The sequence below is a fragment of the Crocodylus porosus genome, unplaced genomic scaffold, assembly GCF_001723895.1.
Source record: "Crocodylus porosus isolate Cpor-Errol unplaced genomic scaffold, CroPor_comp1, whole genome shotgun sequence".
Taxonomy (NCBI): domain Eukaryota; kingdom Metazoa; phylum Chordata; order Crocodylia; family Crocodylidae; genus Crocodylus; species Crocodylus porosus.
In genome coordinates, this window is record NW_017728948.1 from 6,603,203 (window position 1) to 6,627,026 (window position 23,824).

General features: G+C 41.9%; 1 protein-coding gene across 2 annotated transcripts in view; it reads left to right on the forward strand.

Annotated features, from left to right (window-relative positions):
• The window catches only part of CTNNA2 (catenin alpha 2), an 870,740-nt gene that overhangs the window by 800,570 nt on the left and 46,346 nt on the right, over positions 1 to 23,824 (forward strand). For both annotated transcript variants that reach the window (XM_019552979.1, XM_019552980.1), the window contains exons 13-16: positions 1,257 to 1,408; positions 10,964 to 11,077; positions 17,481 to 17,662; positions 22,520 to 22,625. In XM_019552979.1, the coding sequence (XP_019408524.1) occupies positions 1,257 to 1,408; positions 10,964 to 11,077; positions 17,481 to 17,662; positions 22,520 to 22,625 (554 nt within the window). The remainder of the gene's footprint in view (positions 1 to 1,256; positions 1,409 to 10,963; positions 11,078 to 17,480; positions 17,663 to 22,519; positions 22,626 to 23,824) is intronic.

The following is a 23,824-nucleotide window of genomic DNA, read 5'->3' on the forward strand; positions in this document are numbered from 1 at the left end:
AACTAGTCAGAGGGGACCAGCAGGCACTGGGGGAGTCCCTGTTTCCCCTGAGCACTACCAGGAGTGACCAGAAATAACGATCACAAGCTGGCAGAGGGAAGATTCAGACTAGACATCAGGAGGTGCGACTTCACGATCAGGGCATCTAGGATCTGGAACCAACTTCCAAGAGAAGAGGTGCTGACTCCTACTCTGGGGGTCTTTAAGAGGAGGCTGGATGAACACCTTGTTAGGGTCGTTTGAGCCCAGTACTCTCTCCTGTCATGGCAGGGGCTCGGACTTGATGATCTGCTCAGGTCCCTTCTGACCCTACAAACTATGAAACTGTGAAACTGCAAATAGTTATACATCTGCTTTCCTTTAAATATCAGAGTAGTCTCCTTGTTGAAGTCAACAGCACTGCTTGTTTGCAGGATTTGGGTTTAGTTCCTTAAGAATTTGATTCTTGGTATATTTATTATTCAGCATTGTGGTAATTACTGTAGCTTCAAAGGGATTGTTTAGGAAATTTTACAAGCAAGGATCCTAAGATTTTACAGTTACTCCACTAACAAAAGCTATAGAATGCCTGCAAACTACTAAACCAAATAAACATTATTTTCATTTATGCATTCATAAAGCATACATAGACAACAGTCAATAATATTTGCAGCTGTTTATAGCTAGCTTGCACATTATACACATTTCTGTAATGAGGAATCAGTGCTCTCTCACCTACCTTTCCAAATAGCATTTACCAGATTTTTGCGTCTGAAAAATGCTCTGCCTTTTTATGTTTGTTTGTTTTTAATGCACTAGCAGTAAAGGCTGTAGCTGATTAGTTCATATAAGTTAATCAGAATGATGATTAAATGGTGCTTTGGTCATTTTATCAATAATTTTCTCATTTCTATGGTATGCATTTCAAGTTGAGATTTGCTGGAAATACTCTGTAATTTACTGACACCTCAGATAACCTAGATTTTTTTTTTAAGACAGTGAATTTTACTTCATGAAAAATGTTGTAAATGCTTTGTGATGTAATGTGAGGTAAATACATGAAGGCAATTGTTGCGGGGTTTTTTCTTTGACAAAATGTAGCAGAAAACTGCACATATCTAGTCAGCACAAATCCAGTCGGTAAACCTTCCTGAGCCTTGAAACTGTGACAGCAGCGTGTCCCATGCCTGCTGGAAAACATTTATGCCCAGGGGCAGGGGAAAATATACATGAAAGAAGGTCTGTAATCTTACTGCTTTTCATTTTGTTTAATCTAGTTATGCCACGTTTTGCTGAACAAGTTGAGGTTGCCATTGAAGCTTTGAGTGCGAATGTCCCACAGCCATTTGAAGAGAATGAATTCATAGATGCTTCCCGCTTGGTTTATGATGGAGTTCGTGACATCAGGAAAGCTGTTCTGATGATAAGGGTATGTAAGGCACCTGGGAAATAAAAGTGGGGGCTTAAAGGAAAGTATCATAGAAGATGAGAGGACTATAAAAGCTGTGTGGTACCGACATTGCTTCTTAATCAGCCAGAATAGTTTAACATGGAAGAAGATGTAGAATGTGGAACGACAGTGTGTGGCAGCAGCAAGATGTTTTAAGCAAAGAGATTCAGATGTTTTCACGCCTGTAAATGAATGCAAAATTTATAAAATAATTCAGATGTGGCAGAGTTTGCATGCATAGCTTCTACTAACAACCATCCGTGCACATGAATCACAATCGATTACTGTGTGCTGTTTTACTCACCCCCCTAGAACTGAGGTTGACATTGCATGGGGCTTAGTTCTCTATAAGTTAATGAGAAGCACCAACTCTATTTTTAGTAAGGGTGAGTATAGACATTCAAAAAACCTGAAGTGGATGGAACCGATTCAATCAACCCAGGTTTCTCTGAGCCGCATGAACTGAACCAGGAGTGACCAGAATGATATTGGGTTGGAGGAGGCATGCAGATGCTTTGACTGGCCAAGGCAGAAGGGAGGGGCCACTCTTGCATGCCTCCCCATGGGGCCAGCCCCACCCCACCTGCCAGTGGCCCTGTCAGCAGCAGTGGGCCACCTTCCCCCCCCCAGCTGTACTTGCTCGGGTCTAGGGGACTGGGGTCAGGCCCATGGGGCAGGGGCTCTGTTACTCCCTACCCTCCACCACTGCTTAACTTGGCAAGCATGAGTTGGGACTAAGACCATGCCAGGACTGTTAGCTGAGCTGCTCAGTGCTGGGAGTGGGGAGTGAAAGCCTCTTCCCCACAGGCCAGGACCCAGCCTCCCCTGAACTGAGCGAGCACAGCTGGGGGGAACCTACACTCCTCCACCTTTCCCCTGCCCTGCCCGGCTTGGCTGACATGGGCAGGCAGGAGTAGGGCTTAGAGCCGTGCAGGCTGGCAGATGAACCCAGCAGCATGTGGGGATGATGGGGAGCAGAGCCCCTACTCCCAGCTGTGCTTGTTTGGATCTGGAGGGGCTGGGGCCAGGCCTGCAGGGTGGGGGCTTCTGCACTCCCAACCCCAGCACTGAGTGGCATCCTGGTGTGGTGCTCATCCCTGGCTTCTGCCTCCCCATGTCAGCCAAGTAAAGCAGCAGCTGGGGGGAGGAGGGGAGCAAAGCCCCCACCCTGCAGGCCCAGCCCCTACTCTCCCAGGCCCAAGCAAGCACAGCTGGGAGATAGCGGGGGCTTTGGTCCCCATCATTCCCTCATGTTGGCTGGCTCAGCTGACAGCCCAAGCAGCTTTTAAGCCCTGCTCCTGCATGTCTATATCAGGGATGGGGGAAGGTTATGGGAGTGCAGGATGCCCCCAGATGTGCTTGCTCAGGTCTAGGTTAGGGGCTGGGTCTAGTTCTGCAGGATGAGAGCTTCTGCATGTGGTGGGCAGGGAGGAGCAGAGCCCCCACCCCTTGGGCCCAGCCACAGCACTCATCCAAGCGAGGACAGCTGGGGAGTCTGCATTAGCTTAACAAGGTTAAGATGATAGTAGGGTAATACTATCCTACTGTCCTGCCTAGCATAGCTAGCAAGGCTGACATAGCTAAGCAGGAGCAGGGCTGAGAGCTGTGCGGCTTGTCAGCCAGGCAGTGCCAGGGGGTGGGGAGCCCAGCCCCCTGTAGACCAGAGCAAGCACAGTTGTGGGGGGCCCTCACGTTGTGGTGTCTCCACTCATCTACTCTCTTCCTCCCACACTGCTACTGGCAGGCACGGGCAAGACACAGTGCTAGGGAGAAGAGGCTTTGCTGCCTCAGCAGTTTGACAGCCTTTAGTGGGATTGGCCTGGTTCTGCAAAGTAGAGAGCATGGGCATGCAAAGGATCATGGGATGCTGGTGGGCAATAGGGTAATTTGAGTAGGGAGGGGATCTGGGACAGAAGTTTGATGGACTGGTTTAATCTAAATCACTGAAGTCTAATACTGCATCCATACAGGTGTATCTTAAACTGGTTTCAACCATTTTGAAACCAGTTTATGTGCATTCAACTTCCATTCTGTTACAGGTTTAAACCAGTTTCTGATCACTTAAACCAATTTGTGTGATGTCTGTCCCTAGCTTAATTGTCTAAGAGGTCATTTGATCATTGCAGGTGAAAAGTCTATTACAGTAGAAGTAGTTCTTCATTAGTGTAATTGTTCTATTAAGGCCTTGACTATTGGTGGGGAGTGTTATCTTCCTAGTGTATGCATGGTGTCCATGTTTTGAGTTAAGTGTTATTAATACCTAAATTAAGAAATAAATTAACATACTCCTTATTGAAAGGGATGGTTTTGAATGTTTTTTCGGGTAAAGAAAACATCATTCCAAAGTTGCCTAATCATCTAATTCAGTTTGCTCAGACATCCTTTTTTGTTGTTATTTTAATAATGAGCTAAATAACATGAACCCTGGAGTCAGTCTCTGTCTTAGTTTTCATTGTCATCCAGAAACAAAGCATGAAAGACTTGGTTCTGAGTTGCTGAAGCTAAGGGAAACTTTAACTCCTTAGCTCCCGGACTAGGCCAGGTGAAAATCACCTATAAACAGAACAACAGATTCCTATGAAGAATCTTAAAACATAAAAAGCAAGTTTCCCCTATTTAGACAACTGGCAGCCCTGAAACAACTACCATCCCTTTAAGTAGATTTCATGTAGCTCTCAACTATGAGATTGTGCTTCTGAGTAAGCATGGCAATGAGGAAATATTTGGAAAGATTTGGGGCAGTCAGATCACTTTAAAATGTTTTTTCTCTCTCCCATTTTTCCTGTTACCAGATATCATTTCATGCACTTATTTAGACCCCCAATTTTCTATTTGTCATGTATGGGTTCTAGTGGCTGGTGCAAAGCCCAGATGGTTGGGGAAATACAGTTGTGGAAGTAATTCTTCTTCCTCTAAGCCATTGAGCCTCAGATGCATGTATCACCCTCCCAGATGGGAGTGAAATGACAAGATCCTCATATTAAAGGATCTTCCAGTTCACCTGTGCCTATGCTTCCCCCCCTGTCTAATATAAGCTGCCACAAATCAACCTTTCACCTGTTCCCCCTGTTCAGAGCCCTGGCATACACCATCTCCCCATATAAAATAGAACAACATCTAACGTGTTGGCAGGGGAACTTCCATTTGCAGGCAAGAGATAGCTTGGTTTTCCCTTACCTCTAAAATCGTCTATGTAATTCTGGAGACTCATTCCATTTTTCTCCACCCTTATTACTCTACTATCATCTTAACCTTGTTAAACTAAGCAGTATTCTGGCCACATGAGATCTAGGAAGCATTGGTGATGCATAGGGGTGCATGCAGGTTCACCCCCTGAGATTGGCCATGCACTCCCTGGAGGTACCAGCTACAAAACCAGAAGTGCACTTCTGGTTTCGCTGCTGGCTTAGTGATCGGCTGCTGGGGAACATCCCCCCAACTCTACCCCCGTCGATGATCTGGTGCCTCCCCCTCCCCAGACTCAGGAGACACTAGTCACCCATGCTAGGAAGATATCCCAAGTTATGTTTTTCATTATATCATTCTGACACTTTGGGGTTTTTTTTGTGTAATCTGAACTGGTGAATTCTGCAGAGGTACATTATAAGACTAAAACGATATTTTCAAGAAATTAACCAGGATATAGAAACTGACCCAAAAAGCAAAGCTCATGCTGATTTTGCTGGAGAAAAGACAGGTGAATCCATGGATGCCGGTCAGTGCTCTTGCAAGTTCTGTAGGGCAGCTAAAGTGCATAAATTTGCATGATGAGTATTTGCCTTTGTCTTATTAATAGCTATCAAAAGTTCGAGGTCAAAGGTCTTGTCAAGAGAGCAACTTATGGGACTGGTATGGTTAAGGCCATGTCAGTTCCTGTAGCCAGTGGCATGCAAGGGAGAAATGCAGCTAAACATTATATTTGACCATCTTTGACTCCTTTGCCTGAATGACCAGGTAACCATTTTCAGGTGAGTCGACTGAGAGCAGCTTTTGGTATAAACGACTGCAGAGCTCACACTCGTTCCTGTGGCGAGTAGTAGGATACCTTAAACAGTCTGCCACTGTACCTCCGCTAAGAGTTATAGTGGGTATTGAACGTCAGAAAGAAATATGAGTTCCAGTGTTGACAATGTCCGTGTAACCTACCCCTCTACAAGGCAGGAGACATTGACTTCATTAAATGATATCAGGAAGTAGCAGTGCTGATTCTTCTATTTTGACTTGGTTGAGACTTAACCGAGGAAGGTTAGTATATGAATAACAGTGGGATTATCATCATCAGGCAGAGGATGAGACTGCTCACAAAGTTGCTGGCAGAAAAAGTAGGATTTTTCTTGTCAATTAACCTTTCCTCTTCAGACCAAACAGTTGAATCCTAAATGAGCTCCAGGATCCCAAATGAATCTTGCAGTGCACATCAATGAAAAGTTGTGGGGCGTTACTTTAAAAAGCGATCTCTGACATACTCCTAACTGATGACGCAGTAATGTTCACATAGTCTATGCTTTAAATTTTCTCTCAGTATTAACGTTACTTGTAATCTTGTTGGAGCTTCTGTCAGAAAAAAATTCTCACCCCACAATAATTGTTCAGGAGCATGTCACAGAAGGTTGAGTTTATCTCAGATGATCGTTTGAGTCCATGGGGGAAACAAGCCCCATTCTTTTAAGCTTGTTTTTTCCTAACATTATGACTTTTAATAAGCTAAAGAAAGGGAAAGACAACTCTTATCTCTTCATTTTTTAGCTTTACTATCCCTTTGGAAGAGAAAAGATGATCATTATAGTGTTGGGAAATAAGAATACGATCTGTAGAGGAAAAAAGTATCCATTTCCAAGCTTGAAAGAGCATAGTGTACAATTATATAACCTAAAATTAAGATGGAAAATAATAAGTTAATTATGTCATCTTTTGTATCACTGGCTGGGGGCCTGTTACACACTGGGTTTTTTTTCACAACTGCTTATTAGATTTTCCCAGTTATTCAAGCAAAACCCGCTATACAATTAGCAACCATCACAGTGGCAACTTTAGTCATTTTTATTTGACCAGGAGGGTTAATTCTTTCCCTTTCGGATGCAGACTTTCTTATTATCATCCGTGGCTTTGCCACCTCAAGATCATATTATTCAAGTGTGCTCGGCATGCTCTTGCTTCTCATATCCACTTGGAAACTTGGGCTGGTGGAGAACTCAATCATCTGCTTGAAACCTTGTGTAGCTTACAAGCATATTAGAGCTGTGCCCTCTGGTCCACGCTGGCTGCTTGTAGGTTTCCAAGTTGATTTAAGGTGCTGGGTTTGACCTATAAAGCTCTGAAAAGCTGAAGACCAACTGTGAGACTTCCTCTCTGTCCTTTCCCATCAGGCTGTATTGCAATCAGATGAGTGACTCAATCTGCAGCTGCCTCAGCATAAAAGAGAAGAGGTTGCTAGCAGCACACTTTCCGTGTGGCCCTTTTGATTATAGAACGTCTCGGTCTAAAATGGCTCAGGTTTGACCAGAAGGGAACGTTGCAATGCTAATTTTTCATTATGACTATTCTGGTCAATCAATTTATTTATTTTCCCTATTTTGGGACAGCAGGAAGAAGTCTACGAATGGTTTCTTAGTATTAGGAGAATAGAGGAATTTCTTTCATTTTTGTTTCTCTCTTATGAAGAGGGTTAGATTGGCTTGTTGGAGGTAAATCAGTGGTGGGTTTGTTAACGTAATTGCATTTTTTTTAGGCCCACAGATGCATACAAATCTTTTGTGTTTGGGAAATGTGTTTAAATGAATTAAATGAAAAACAAATACCCCTTTTTAATTTTACCCTTCCTACTGGCTGTCATGGAGGTTAGAACAGCTTTTTTGGTGAAAGATACTTTGCTCCTAGCATGCTTTTAACTGTATCGCACAAAGATATAAAAAGACTCAAAGGCTAGATGGTAAAATAAGACCAATTTAAGTTAGAAATAAGGTACACATGTTTAAGAATGAGAGTAACTAGTCATTGGAACAATAGCTGTTTAAGAATGAGAATAATTAGTCGTTGGACCAATTTACCAAAGGATTGTATCACTGGGAAATCCTAAAACAGAATTGGATTTTTTTGTCCCTAGAAGATATGCACCAATTGAAGCCCAGCAATTGGATTTGCAGCAGTAATTAACCCAGGGATGTCCTATTATTTGTGTAATCCAGACAGTCAACATGTACCCTTTTGGCGATTGTGAATATCAAGAATGAATTATCTATTCTATCAGTTTCTATGACATTTCTATGAATTTCAGTAACCTAGTTAGATCTCTCTCCTCTTAGTTCCATGCTGAATGGAATTTGGCTTGGAAACTGTCCTGGATGGGGGAAAAAAAGATTGTTGTAGGGGTTATTTGGTCCATGCAGCCATAAGTTCAAGTCCTTGGGGAACTGAGTTCTTTATTCTTCCAACTTAGATAATTTATGTCCCAGACTTTATTTTGTTGTCTTAGAGACTAGCTTCTAAAAAGCCAGGTCCTGTCTGCTGTGCATGGGCATTAAAGATTCTATGATACGCTTCATAAGACCTGGCCTCTGGAATGGAAATGCTTTGAAAGTCATGGTAACTCTGATATAAAAAATGGCTTGCAATCCTTTACTCTGTCTCCAAGCAAACTGAAAAGCTAATTCACATTCAGTTGCATCCCTAAAGAGACAGGCTGGGGGAAAGTAGCGCTGCTATAGTAAATAATAGCTTGGAGAAACGAGATAGGATTTTGTTAGTCCCAAATTTTCAGAAGTATTCAAGTGTTCAAGTGATGCTGCGGCTGTCATGGTCCAGGGATTCTACGAGAGGCCAGGATTTTTGGCAGGTAATATATTTTACTGGGCCAACAGCATGATTGGCATAAAGTCAGACATGATTTCAGATGCAAGGTATTCTTCATCTGGGGTGATCTGGTTCAGTAAAAGATAATACCACTCCCAAAGATGCCTGCCTCTTACAAAAGTACAATCGCACCTTTTGCACCTGCATGAATTGGCATACATGTGCTTGGGTATCTTCAGAAATGCTTGTTTAAAAGGTAGGAATTAAACCATGCAATAGCTGCTGTGGGTCTTAATTCAGGAAAAGAAATGATTCCAGCAGCAAATGAGGACATTTCATTCCTGTAAAAAGCAGTTGCAGAAAACTAGGTGGATGTGTAAAGCCGGTGCGGGGTTAAGTATGATTTGTGCCAAAAGGAGACGTACACTTATTCCTCAAGTGTGACCCTTAACGTGTCCCTCGTTTTGTACAATTCAGTCTCTTAAGCTGAACACCTAACCCAGATGCATGGCTGTCTGTCTTCAGATGACTGTTGGTTTATAAAACAGCAAATGTCAAACACCGAAGGAACAGCTGTGCTTTGTTTTAGAAGGTTTTCCTGGGAATAAACCGTGTAAATGCAGAGCTGTCTGCATGCGTCTTACCTCGTTCACAAGCTACCTCACTTCATGTCATTTGTACCTAATCTTTTGAATGTTATCCCTGGCAGTTCTCTCAAGGCTAGATTGTCACAGCCTTCACTCGGCTGCTTAGGGAAGTAATGAGATACCATTATTACCCCGTTGTGGTTTACCAGCCCCCAGAACAAGGGGTGAGCAGGTGAAGAAATGGTCTTTGACACGGATGTGCAACCCTACTTTGCTCCTAGAGAAGAGCCTCTCCGCACCACCACTGCCATAATGAGGACAGTTTTTTAAAGTCACCTCTAGCCCTTGGGCAGTTAAGCATGGGGAATAAAGTGCTTAAAGAAAAGTGGACAACCAGATATGGGGATGTTTTAATGATAGGTAGCAGTCAGCAGCTTTCCCTGTTTTAGAAGAGAGAAGACAATCTAATTTTTTCACCTCCACTTTATCTCTTGTCTAACCTGTTATATGCACTATTTGTATATGTATCCCTTCAGTGATTCTGCCCGAGTTTCATTACCATACTGTCATACTTTGTTATTTTTCCCTTCAGTGCTCAGTGTCAAAACATGCATTTAACTCGCACTGTTTGAGCCAAATGAAGATGGCTCAGTTTTCCCTTCTACCTCAAGTGCATATAACCATGTAACCCATAAAACAGCTGATTTTTCCCCGTATAGGCAGTGACATGCACTTTATGTTGAAAATTAAGCTCCACTCTAAATAGAGTCAAAGGACTCTCAACTTTGAGTTAGAGGGTTTGGACCAGTTTCTAGAGAACAAGCATCCACAAGACAAAACTGTAATGACAAGTGGCAATGATTATCACCTCCGCTTCTCGACAGTGCTCTCAAGCAAGGTATGTGAATATGGAGACTTTCTCCCATAGAAAAAGGCTGTCCAGAGGAAGGTTGAGGCATTTGAATGGGGCGATGAGGAAGATATCATTGCTCACGTCTGCATCTCTTTGTTCTTTCTTACCATCATTGTGGTTGTCACTGTTTGGGGTTGTGTTACAGTAATGCTGGGTCGCTAACTAGGAGCCTATTGTCTTAGACATTATGCAAACGCTGAACAAAAGAGCAGCCCCCTCCCTAGGGAGCTTACAGTTTGAATGGATTTTATCTCTCTATTGTGAACCATGTCATATTAAACATGTGATTAAATACTAAAATTGCCAGCCTATTAATATAGTGATATGTAGCCATTAATGGTTTCGGTTTGAGGTTGTTGTTTTTTTTAATATCCAGTGCATAGATGTGAAGATAATACTTTACTAAATAGCATGCTCAGTCTCCACCAATCAAATCAAATAACTCAATGCCAACATGAATTGAACATATACAACTCTAATGTGACCTCATCGGCTGTTTCACAGAATCCCCCAAAGTTACCATGCCTCTTTACCCAGCTGTACCCAGTACTAATTCCCTACCAAGAGAGAAACATGCTTTGAACCTTGTAACCAACCTGGGAAAGAGACAACTTCCAGAAATCTGGAGCAAAATAGAGGTTTCTTTCTGTTTCCAGCTGAGCAGCATACGCCTTATACTTGCTTTAAAAACAGTTGACAACATCATTTACATTTTCTTGCAAGGGGAATCTCCTGTTGTCTTTGGGGACAGCTCTTTTTTGTCTTATTTTGTATTTTATATTTGCTTGTTGGTTACTTTTTCTCAGATACTTACTTTCTATCTTAAGGATTGTGCAGTGGTTCAGGCAATATAATAGCACTGGTCTCCTTGTATAGACTAGAGTCGTATTATTTTGAAATATAGCATTCCTGTGGCGAATGCATGCAAAGAATATTCGTTCTTGAAACGGCATTCATCACGCTAACAGAGTTAGGAAAAATCACAGCAAGGTGATGATGAATGCCATTTGTAAAAGAAACCATAGTTGAAACAAGTTAATTTTTTGGAGGATTCAATTTCAGATCCTGACTGCCTAGGCAGGCAAGTTAATTTAAAAGAAAAAAGATACAGCATTGCCTGGGCAGGTAGTCGATGAAATAAGAACTTACTGTACATACGAGTTTGTCTTTATCCTTTATATGCCTGTCGCCTCATAGTCTTTCTCTCTCTCTCTTTCCTTGCACTTTCTCTTTCTTTCTTTCCAGACCCCCGAAGAATTAGAGGATGATTCAGACTTTGAACAGGAAGATTATGATGTCCGCAGCCGAACAAGTGTTCAGACTGAAGATGACCAGCTTATTGCTGGGCAGAGTGCAAGGGTGAGCATAAAATCCAAGTACTCCGTTTACTCTGTATGTAGCTCCAAATGTAAAGTTATGCCTCTGAAAGCAGATTTGGTAATTTGAAATCTTCAGGGTCATGTCAGAAAGTCTGGGGGGCAATTTTGTTCTGCAGGCTTCAAAATTTAAAGACATTTCATGTTCATCATCGTAAGAAAGTTTATTAAATGGTTCTCCCAGGCTTCTGTTGTATCTTGCATCAACCATTCACCCAAAAGCCAACGCCACAGCAGGAGGCCCTGCATACATAGAATATACTGTAGCTGTCAGAGCGTTCAGTAAATTAAAAAAAAAAATCCTTTAGGGCACAAAGTGTAGTGCCAAGAGAAGTCTTGCATTAGTCATGTTTCCCTGTGTGCTGCGTTGTCTGAGAGAGCTGGTTAAGGTGCTGAGTAGTCCCTATAATTTAACTATAATTGAAGACATTTGCTACTGAGTCAATGCAATTTTACCAGTGTAATTATATCATGATAGAATGGAGGCATTGTGATTTGTGACCTTAACTTATGGATGGGGCTTGCAAATTAAGCTGGCAAGGTGCTTCAAGGGTCAGAGATGCCGGAGAAGTGAAGTTTGTTGACCGTCCAGATTATGTCAATCTCTGATTAATGTTTACCTTGTGCTAAGTAGGCTGCTGAACTCAGATAAGACAGCAACAGGATACCAGGTTGCTAGCAATCGACAACGTGAAAGTCTATTTGACTTCCAAGACGGTTACAAATCACACACTCCCCCTCACCCCCTCATCCTTCTTCCTTTCATTCTGCTACTGAAGTAGTGGAGAGATGCTGTGAAAATCTAAGACATCCTGTAGTTTTTCATGAATATTGTATGCACCTCTGGGTCTTTGTTTTGGATCGGATGCATGATATTTAGCCTCAGATTAAAAATTGACTGTTATGGTCACCAAGGTGGAAAGACAATTCAGTGGCCTCCTAAGGAAAATCTAAGTCAGTATTTGGGGTTGATCCTCACTGCCAAGCATTTGCATTTTCACACCCCTGCATTTTGCATATTGGCTTCCAGGAGAGCGTGCACATACCAGCAGACCCCCCCCCCCCATGCCTGAAGAAGGGCATTTGTGCCTGAAAGCTTGCAAAGAACAATTTTCCCAACTATTTAGTTGGTCTAATAAAGGATATCACATCTACCCAAGGAGCTCTGTCAGTCAGTATTTGTGAAGAGGTGACTCCCAATCCCAGTCATGGTGACATACCTATTTTGCCAGGCTAACTACCTCATCAAAAGATACCCAATGAGTAAAAAGAGCCATTATGCAGACTTGGAAGAGGAAAGGTACACTGCAGGCTGCCACAAACTTACAGTCAGAGACTATAGCAAGCAGACTGTACTTTGGTCACGAGAGGAAATGTAGGGTCAGCTACTGAGGACCTTACGGATGTAGGTTGAGAGGAGATGTAGTGTCCTCCCTTTGAGTCTGAGAAAGCTGCATAAGAAAGACAGAATATGCATAGGTCCCTGATTTGTTTTAAATCCCTTTCTCCAGGTTCAGTGAACAGTTTAGCAAAAAACAAAAACAAAACAACAACCCAAGATACTTTGTTTCAAGGATGTTGCTTCTGTGTCACTGCATATTATTACTGTACACAGGCCCCCAAAGAGAATTCTTGTAAGTACGTAGTCTATTGAGCCGGCAGGATATCATGTCTAATAACCAGAATGGGCAAACATGGGAATAATCCAGTTTGGACGAGTTGCGGCACAAAATCCCATCCTCGGGAGCCTGCCCCTTGGAAGGGGACTGGAAAATTATGCCAGAAGGGGCAGGTGCCCCAGGAACCATCATAAATGTGTCTTGGAGGTATTTTAATCCTTTAACGCACAGGAAAGAACCCCTAATGTATGGAGAAAGACTGATGCCTGAAATAAACACAAGTGTAAAATGTTCCTGATGAAGCTCAGTTAATTCAAATTCCGCTTTTAATCTTCTCCTGCCTAAATCTGGGACTGCGGCATCACACGGTTCTTTCAGTAATCAAAATGAGACTAAAATAACACGAGATTATAAATAAACACCTAAGTAGGGATAAGAGCATTTTTTAAGGACTCATTCCAGCTATAGGGGCTGACGGAGCTGAAATCCAGTGGTTGCTGCTGCTGTTGAACCTATAGCCCTTAGCTCCACTGTGCTAGGCACTAAAATACAACAGTTAAAAAAAATACCGCCCCCCCAAAAAACCCCCCAAAACAAAAAAAAAGGTCCTGCCCCAAAAAGAATACGATGGGAGTGGAGGGGGCAAAATATGACCCACAGGCTGGATCCAGCCCACAGAGGGATGTTGACCAGTACACAACTATGCTCCATGTCCCAGCAACCCCAGTACAAGTGGCTCCTTCTGGCTGCCACTTCTGGATCCAGTGCCACTGTCCAGGCACCCACACTGGGCAGGGCATGCAGTTGGGTGGCTGGGATGGGGTCACGGCTGGCAGGGAGCTGCATCCGGGAGTGAATGGGCTGGTGGGGCCAGGGAGACCCCAGGATTTTGGGACAGTGACCGAGCAGTGCTGGGGCCTGGGCCGAGTCACAATCCACTGCCCACACACCCCTGCAATGGCATGAGTTCCCCCGGCAGGGGCATGCAGGGAGTGGATCACAGGTCTGCCCCAGCCCTTGGCACCTCCCCACAATGCTGGCTCTCACCCTAGATGCAGCCCCCTGCCCAGCTGCAAGGTCTGCCAGCGCAGCTCCCTGCTGGTCTCCATGAAGACCCTGGGATCTTGGAGCTGTAACAGTGCGGGGCCGGGGATCCCTCACAGACTTCAGGGAGTGGATTCCTGCTCTGCCCTGGCTCCCAGCCCACACTGTCACCACCATGCAATCCATATTTTGCCACCCCTGGATTATAGGCTAAGGGTGCCTGTAGACATGCAGGATGTCTGCTCAGCTGTACTGTAATTACAGCGCATCAGAGCAGACTTGATTAATTGAGTTTGCTAGAGCGCGCCTCAGCATCTCACGTATTCAGCATCCCTGCACTTCAGAATGGCAGCGGGGGCACTTTAACTAAAGCTTATTGAACGAGCTTTGGTTAAAGTGCACCTGATGCTATTTTGAAGCCTGGGATGCTAAGTTCATGAGCCGTTGCAGGCTCTTTAATTACAGCATCTCCTGAGAGCTGCTCTAATTAAAGCCACCCCCTCCATCTCCAGAAAATGTGTAAGTAGCTGACCATTGATGTCTCTCTCAGCCCTCTGCCTATATATGCCTGCTCCATAAAACCTGTTAGCATTTGCCTGGAAATGAAATTTGAATACATGAACTTCATTTGCTAGTAGATAGAGCTCTGGAGGAATGCAAGAGCAATGGAAATAGTTTTAAAGTTATAAAATACTGGTGTTGATATGTGTGGTAGTTCTTCTCAGTGTTTTGTTTGGCACCAGATATCAGCTTCGTAATCTATGAGCCACTGGCTGGTATTATTGCTCAATTTGCAGATTCCATCTGCCCCATCTGGGCATTTGTAAAGATTGCGGGTTTTGATTAAGTGCTGCTCTGTTGCTGGGTTTTTGGTTGTAGCCATGTTGGTCTAAGGACACAAGCAGGTAAGGTTCTTTGGGTAGATGCGATATCTTTTATTGGACCAGCTGAGTAGTTGGGAAAATGTTCTTTGCAAGTTTTTGGGCGCAGTCGCCCATCTTCAGTCATAGGAAGTCTCTGCTGGCCTGAGACTCCAAGGAATGATCCCCCCTCACTTTTAACTTCTCTCATTACTTGGAGTCTCAGACCAGCAGAGACTCCCTATGCCTGATGAAGGGTGGCTGCACCTGAAAGCTTGCTAAGACCTTTTTTCCAACTACTCAGTTGGTCCAATAAACAATATCGCATCTACTCAGAGAACCTGGCCTGTTCGGTTTGTTGGACAACCCATTCACATAGGGGGCTGTCCAATATGTGGATCTTGCAAAGTGTTGTTTTGAAGTGTCTTTATCCCAATCTGTCTGTTTAGCTTGACCCATGCTTGTTTGTCAAGGTTGTGCCCAATGGGGGCCTCGTTTGGTGTTGGTGTAAAATGCTGTAGGAATAGATCTGACCTTTCCCAGCAGTTGGCTCACTCCATTGCTGTCCTTAGGTTTGGTTCAGTATCCTCAGTCTCTTCCAGGGGCTTCTGGGATCCTTGTATAAGTGGTTTATGACTCTTAACCCTCCATCCATTTGGGTCCTCAGTTAACAGTTGATGGAACAGGTGATTTTTGTCATCTCTTGCTTCTGTTGCCAGTAATGATGTTAAGCTCTGTCTTCTTGTAGCACTTGATCAAATGTTCAAGAGTACAGGAAGTACATCTGTGTGTGTGAGAGAGTTATACAGCCTGTCAAGAGTCTCAGTGCACTGTTAAGTACAGTGTCAAACTTTTTAGTATGACAACTTGTGGACCATAGAGGAGCACAATATTCTGCTGGGGCATATACCATTGCAAGCATGATGGTTCTGAGCACTTTGAAGGTGGCACCCCATGTCATGCTGGATGAACATCTTAAGGCAGGTACCCGTGCGCAGGCTTTACTGCTTGCTAGTTAAACTGCCGTCAATGACAGAAACCACACGGAAGTAATACAGATTGGCCTTAATATCTTTCTGGTCATACAGAACTTTAATGTCACATGCCTCCTCTAATTAGTTTCAATTAATTCTTCTGTTCTAGTGTGAGATATATATTTATATTTATATTATTTATTAATTTGACTTGCATTGCATTTTTTGGTTGAAAGACTAATGTGTTAACATTTGAAACTGCTGAGTTACATTGATAAGTCCTAATTAAAACTCATGTGTTGAATTTTAATTTGATTAACTTGCAAATTCCTCATTTTCTGATCTACTGTTTATAGATAACCTTTTTTAATTTCAGTTTTGGAAAAGGTCAATTATGAATTTTTAAAAGCCAAGAGCAGTTTAAGAATATGTAGAGAAAGACTTCAGCTGATTGAAAGTGACATAAACAAGAAAAAATATAATGACACTTAAATATATGTCACACCCCATTAAATACATAATGTGGTCTTCAGAACCCCGAAGCCAAGTAGTATCTCAGCTTGGAAATCATTGTTGGAAGTGTCCATTTGATCTTCAGAAGCAATTATTATAATTTTGCAATATTTTGTAACTTTATTTTTGCTTTGTTGATAATGTCACGGCAAATTAGAATCAACCTGTTTAGTGCCATTTTGCATATCATCCCCAAACCAATTAAACCACTAAACATTATTGAAAGGTATGTTCATTTCAGTTTATATTAAGCGTATTCCCCCACACATCATAGCTTATTTCCATGTTGGAGTCAGAGAAAGCTGCATCGGATCTGACTGATGGTGTGGCTGGGAGAGATGTGAATGATAGCCAGGATGTGCTACCACTCTTTCAGATATTTGAAAGGCTGCCATAAAGAAGACTGAGAAACATAGTTCTCCCTTGCCACAGGGGCTGGGGACTTGAAACTGCATCAAAGAAGATTAGATCTAAATCTCTGGAAAAAATGCCATCACTGTACAACTTATCGACCAGTGGAATACTTTGTCTAAGAAGGCTGTGGCTTCTTCTTTGGCAGTTTTCAAGCAGCTGAATTTGTCTGCGATGGGTTAGGAATAGCACATCCTGTATTTTTGCCGGAAGTTGACTAGATGGTCCTTTCCAACCTTCCGATTATACGACTGAAAATTAGCAAACCTCTAGGTCTATGGGTTAGGTTTCCTTTTGCTCTGCCTAAAGTTTAAGCGACAATGACAACTCCTGTCTTCCCATTTGACTGTAGTGGCTTCTGCACACTCTCTTACCACATTCTGGTTTCATAGGAATACAGTCTTTAAATATCCAGAGGCTTAACAGGACTATAAAAAGGCCTTTTTTTCTAGATATAGCTGATGTATCGAAACCACATTTTGGACCAAGGTCTTACCTGCATATTCTTTTATTTGAAAACATTTTAATAATGAGAATTTCTTCCAGTAAAATGTGCACTGAAGACCATCGCTAATAGGCAGCCCGCTTTAAGAGACCATTCTGAAGCTTGCCCTGAAGCTTCCACTTCAGTTTTCCTTGAAACTGATGGTAGATAACCTGATCCACTTAAGAGTTTTCCTCGTAGGGGCCAGACCCTCAGGGTAAATCGGTGTACTTGAGCTGTGAAATGAGTGGAGTTATTGTGATGTACATCAGCGGAGGATCTGCTGCTACATCCTGTAGAGCTTTGATGGTTCCTTGTCTACTGTGTTATACAGAGTTAGGGACTTGTGAAATGTATTTTGGTGTTATATGCCAGGGGCAGTCCTTTCCAGGGAAGCTACGTCTATGAGCCAGGGTTCTGAGGAACTAAAATAGTATCTTGCTTCTGTTTTTAATGTGCACTTTCTTTACGTTTCACCCAGGCTATCATGGCTCAACTCCCCCAGGAGGAGAAGGCCAAGATTGCAGAGCAGGTGGAGATATTCCACCAAGAAAAAAGTAAACTGGATGCTGAGGTGGCTAAGTGGGATGACAGTGGTAATGACATCATTGTCTTGGCAAAGCAGATGTGCATGATTATGATGGAAATGACAGATTTTACAAGGTAAGGACCAAAGACTCTGTGTGGAGGGCTTCTTCCCAAACTCAGAACATTTATTTTGATGATGATGAGAACATTTATTTTTATGATGATGAATGTTGGGATGATTGAGTGTATTTACTGTGTTTAGGTAATGTATCTAGTTCAGTCCTCAGGCTGTATCTATAATATCCGTGCCATTATTTTGACATAAAGGTGCTCTGCATTGTTGTTTAAACAGCATTCACCATGAAGGTCCTGATGTAGCAAAGCATTTATGCATAAGCTTAACTTGACACACATGGCTAGTTCCACTGAAATCAGTGGCAAAGATATTTTATTACTCACTAGCAGGCCAAAACATAAAACTAACATTTTTTTTAATAGCTGAGTCTCCTTAACAATGCATTTCTTTTGGGGCAGAAAGCCAGTTCAAGTACAGATACAACTGAACTAGCCACTTCATATTAAATATGTCTTCTTTAATTTTAACACAATGGCACAGCAATGATACTTGCGGCCACAGACTCTCGAAAGCTATTTCACTTGGTATTGGTCTAGGTGAACATATCTGCCTGCACTCTCACAATTTACGTCAATAAAAAATAATGACAGAACTTCCATTTTGAAGACTAAATTTTTACAACCCTCCCCCTCCACCTAACCCCTCCCCAACCAAACACTATCATTTTAGCTAGTATTCACCTTCATCAGGACTTGTCAGTGAGCATGACTCTTTTTCTACCTTTCATTTCCAACTCCTCTCTCCAAAGTCACCTTACTCATTTCTAATTACAGTGCTTCAAAAAGTAATTCATTAATGATATCATTTAAACAAATTCTAGCCTTTACGTCAGTGGCTTACTGTCATACAAGTTTTTGAATACAAATTTTGTTTAAATCCAGGCACATTGTTAATCACACCAGGGAGACGGTGTTACGTGAGTTTTTGAATTACACATTACCATAATCAATTAAAGCCAATGTATTCATTTTTCTTATTAATAGAGCTTTGAAAAGCAGAAATGGCATTAATCAAATGATGATGAAATACAACTGGATGAAAATCATCACGTTTTTCTGTAGTATATTAAAACCAGGCATCCCGTTATTTAGTAGAATCTTCTGTCACATTTCTTATTCTGCCTTAGCTGTTGATTTGCTTTTGTGACCAGAGCTTCCCCCCCAATTCAGTCGCAATAATTGCTGCATTGACTCTTTTCTGTGTACATATGTGTGCGCATACTCTAATTCAATGTATAACATGAATATCTGTGCATACACCTGACTCATTTGCATTCACAATCACAAGTATTTTCACTTATGAATCAAGTATGTATAGACCTTTGAATGTCTGGGCTATGGCAGTTAGCCTTCACTTCAAAAAGTGATCATCATACAACTTTCTGAATAAATAAAGATCATAAAGACTGTTTTTTTAGTCCTGACTTCTCACTTAACTGTCCTAAAACAGAATGAAAAATAGTTCCCTTGCTTCATCTTTGCTTAGCGGTAGCATTCACCAGTCTTGTCTACCTAATGCTTGGCATAAATCATCATGGTGCAAACTCCTCCAGTGAAGGCCCCAGTGGAAAGGAAATCTGGCCAGAATCTGGGATTGGATTGTTCTTGGTCCATACTTACCTTTCAGTATCTGTGTCCATATTGCATCATCATAAATCTCTGGCCAGTAAATGCTGTAGTGATTAATTCTGCTTTTAGAAAATGAATTACTGATGCAGTGCTCCAGTTCTTGCAGGCTTGGGGACTAAGTGGTGAACCAGATCCTTCCCAGGGCTGGTATTTGAATATTTTTTGCCACATGACTGCAGCTCTGAAAAAAAAATGTCATCTAAGTCTTCCCTTTCATTTTCCCAAGGCAGAAAAACCATCTTCTGGGTATCCTTTCCGAACTGTATGTCCAGAACCCTTCCCTAAAGTTTGTGGCAGGAAAGAAAAATCTCTTTGTGCCATACTTCAAAAGCATGGAAAGAATATTGCTTTGTACTTGCATCTGTCCATTTGGCCCTGAAGCAGAGTAAGAGCTCTTCCCCAAGAGTGCAGGGGAAAAGGGTATTATCTAGTAACTTCTGCAATGGACTGAAATATGAATGTTTCTTTACAATTTGCTGGACTAGTTTTGAATCCATTATTATGCTTCAAGTTGCAAGTCTGGTAATCAGATTTTTCTGGCATCAAAAGAACGGGAATAATGTGAGGCTGAGAGCAACCTTACTGTCATGTTTGCAGTAAATTAAAAATAAAAAATTCAAAGTGGACCTTTCTGTCTCTATCTGCATTAGATTTAATAAAAACACCTTTAATGTATTCCATTAAAATCAAAACTAAACAAAACCCTTCATACCTCCTTGGTCTACAGTGACCTCAGCAATGTTAAAATAGAATAACTTCCCAAATATGTGCAGCGGGTGACAGTCAGATGTGTGGATCCATTGATATAATGGATAGAAAAGTATATGAGGTTGGTGTTAAGGTTGTTAGGGTCCAAGTGTGATGAAGATGTGATATATATTATGCTTTGGTATTCATTTGAGATGGAAATTAAATCTTACGGAATGTTCCATTGTGTTTTTGACAGCACTGTAGGTAATTCGAAGATGAAAAAATGCCCATTTCCCACCCCCCTTACCGTCAAATTACCATACTTTCAATGTTCTTTGTAGAGGGAATGTATCCTGCTGCAATGCTACTTATCTGTAAATGTTGGTTGTGTGTGCTGATGCACACTAAGTTGTATTTTATTGCTGTAGTAATAGCAATTAGAACAGCTGTCATAATGCCAATTTATTGTCCAAACAGTTTGAATTTTATAATCTGAGTGATAGCATTTATTCGCGTTATAAGTTGCTATTTATTTCTGGTTGTTCATAAACAGTCTTATGACTCAGTGGATGCCATTTTTAATTACCCTTTGACTCAAGCAAGGTTTTGGCAAGTTTATAACAAAAAGACATGTACAGTGTTGTTCAGATACAGCATCCACAGTATTTAACAAGGAGAAAAATAAGGTTTCTAGAGTAAGATGATGTCTTTTATTGAACTAATGCATGTAGTTGAGAGAGATAAGAAAATTATCAGGTTTCAAACAGTCACAATCCAAGCTAAATAAACTTTGCTCCTCTCATATCCCTGGACCATCACAGCTACAGCACCACTTTTACATGTTAGATGTTGGAATCTGCTACATAAAAGGGAGACAGCTCAATGTGAAGGAAAAAGAAAGCAAACTAAACAATCACACCTACTTTGAAAGCGTATGCACAGGAAATCTAATTTTTACTTACTTCGGGCTGTGATGGCTTTCCCCGCCAGATATGAGTATAGCTACACGAAGCTGGAAGGCATGCCTGTTATTTCTCTCAACTATTAAAATTTGTCCATTAAATACAATTATCTCACCTTAAAATCATGGCTTCTCTCATATCCCTGGGCCTCACACACCATACTCACACGCTTTTGCAAACCTGACAGATGTTGCTGCTAACGTTTTGTTTGAGCTTGGGGGTCAATAAAAGCCCTAAGAATATAAAGTGAAACAAAGCATAAAATCACCTGATTTTCCATCAAAAGGATGAGGAATTGTGTTTTAGGGCACAGACAGAATTGTGGCTCCCCGCTGTAACTGAGAATGCTTTGCAAGAAGTGCTCTGAGTTGCAACGACCCCACGGACCAAACAGAAGTTCACTCTTGGGGGGAATTTTGCTGCTGGTTGGGAGTCTGCAGGCAATTTCCCCTAGCAATGGCTCCTTCTCCAGCCAGCACAATACCAGCCCATGCTATTTGCAGATTGGGAGCAGGGAAAGGGAACGGAAGGTGCTTGTTCTAGGGGCTCCCCAGCTAGCACTGGAGGGTGAGGTGGGGGAAATCCTCTCCACTCTCCGGCAAGGGCTGACACTGAACTCCCTCTGCTCCCTTTAGCCCCCTCCCATTCTGAAAACAGCTTGGAGGCTGGGAGGCAGTGCAGACACAAGTTACAGAAGACACTCTGTTTTGAAATATCTTTATCATCATGTGTCAGGTTCAGATTTTTGCCCAGTCTGCCATTTTTAACTGTTCTGCAGCCATGCACTTGTGTTTGGTCATGGCTATAAATCACTTTCTGTGGCCAGATCAGGCAAAAATTGTCTCTTCTGTCTGCACCCTTATATATAGCTTGAATGCAAACATACAAAAATACATGTTCCATTGAAACTGAGCATTATTGAACCTTTTAAAATAAATTTGATATGAGTTTGAGTCAGAAATAAAATGAGGCAAGTCTGAGTTGGCTCAGATACTTTCCTTCCTTTTGTATAAGTTTTGGTAAATGTATTTATTAGAATGTGCATTTCTTACATCATCATATAAATACCAAAGGAGCTAGATCATTAGTAAGGATGAAGAGAAATCAAGCAAGATTTAAGCATAGAAGGATTATGCTTCAAGTAGTTTAGCTGGTTTTTGTCAGAAATCTAAGGAAAGAGATTTTCTAATGTGACATTCCTGCACTTGGCAGACTTAGTGTTAAGCATGGGTCTGGGAATAACATAATTAAAAAAAAAAAAAAGTTTTGTATGTGAGCAGGGACCGCTTCTTAATGAGCACTTAAAAATGCACATACTATTAAACATTGTTCATGTGCTGGAAGGCACTATCAAACTAAACTGCTAGTGAGGCATTTTATATGTGAAAGGAAATACAGCAGACCCATTTCTTAATCAAGCTGTACTATAATAAGTAGTTAAAAGGTGAAGTTGCAGTAAATTAGGTAGGCATTCCTAGTACAGTTCTAAAAAAAATCAAATACTGAGCTAGGACACTAAAACTGTTTGCTTTCATGATTTAATTAGATTGCAGCATAATTATATTGTATTTTACAGAGGTAAAGGCCCATTGAAGAATACATCTGATGTCATTAATGCAGCCAAGAAGATTGCAGAAGCAGGCTCTAGGATGGACAAATTGGCACGAGCTGTAGCTGATCAGGTAACGTTGTAAACAAATAAAAAATTAATGACTCAAGTCAATCAGTGGCATTTTGCAGGGGAAGTATCAAAACATTTTTTGTTGCCAAAGGATCCTTTGCACGAAGTCCCTTGCTAAGTAATCTGATCTAGTGATGATAAGCAGGCTGTTTCTACAGAAGCAGGCAGGTTGGTAAAATCATTGTCAATTGAGTGAGACTGATATTACACCCTTTAATTCACTGAGAAGTTAAGACTGTTAAATAATAGCAGAATCAGCTCTCATGGATGAGAATACCATGCAAAGCAGAAACAGACCAACCTCCAAACTGTTAACTCTTCTTAAAATCAGATAACATATGCTCTCCTCTGTTTGATGTGTATATCTTTTAGACTATAAATTAGTCTACAAACTCTAGAAAGCCCTGCCTTCTACTATAACATCGTATCTCTAGTCTATAAAAAAAAAAGCATGCTACAAATGCTGAGTTTGCAGACCGACCTTTTCCAAAGATCTGATGTCCTGAGCAAGGTAAGAGTGCAGAGAAGGAAATGGGCAGGGCATATCCTAAGGACTGCCAAGAGAGGGCTTGTGAGTCAGATTTTGGAAGCTGAAGTGGAGGGTATCAGACATCGAGGCAGACCAAGGCAAAAAAAAAATGGGAAGATAATATAAAAACTGATTTGGAAGGGACAGGCAAAGATGCGACAAGGGGGAAGGAGATTGTTCAAGACAGGAGGAGACAGCAGGCTTTAGTTAAGGTGGGCCTGTGAAACCAGAGGGAGAGACAAATAAGGATCCCACTTGAACGTTGCTGAATAAAATTATTAAAAGTTGATGTGTGTTGTAGCTTCTGTAGGCCGCGCTCTCTGCACGCACTAGGGACTCTGCATTGTGCCATCTTTTCACAAATTCCCAGTCTGTCACCTTCTCTTCTTTCTTCATTCCAGTGGAAAGTCAGTGTGCCCTGGTCTCTGGTCCTCTGACCAGGGTATTTTGTCCTCCTTTCTGTGCCCACAACTCTGTATCCTCTCCCATTCCGCTCTCCATCATGTGTCAGGAGCTCAGGATGTGACATAACAGCTTTCCCCAAATAGTTCCTTCTGTGCCAGTGCCCCTAAATGTCTCCTCTTCCTCCTTCCCCCACCATTGGTATGGCTTTTTGTTCTGCCTGTAGAATAAGTCACTCGAGATGTCAACATTTTAAATTCTATGGCAAG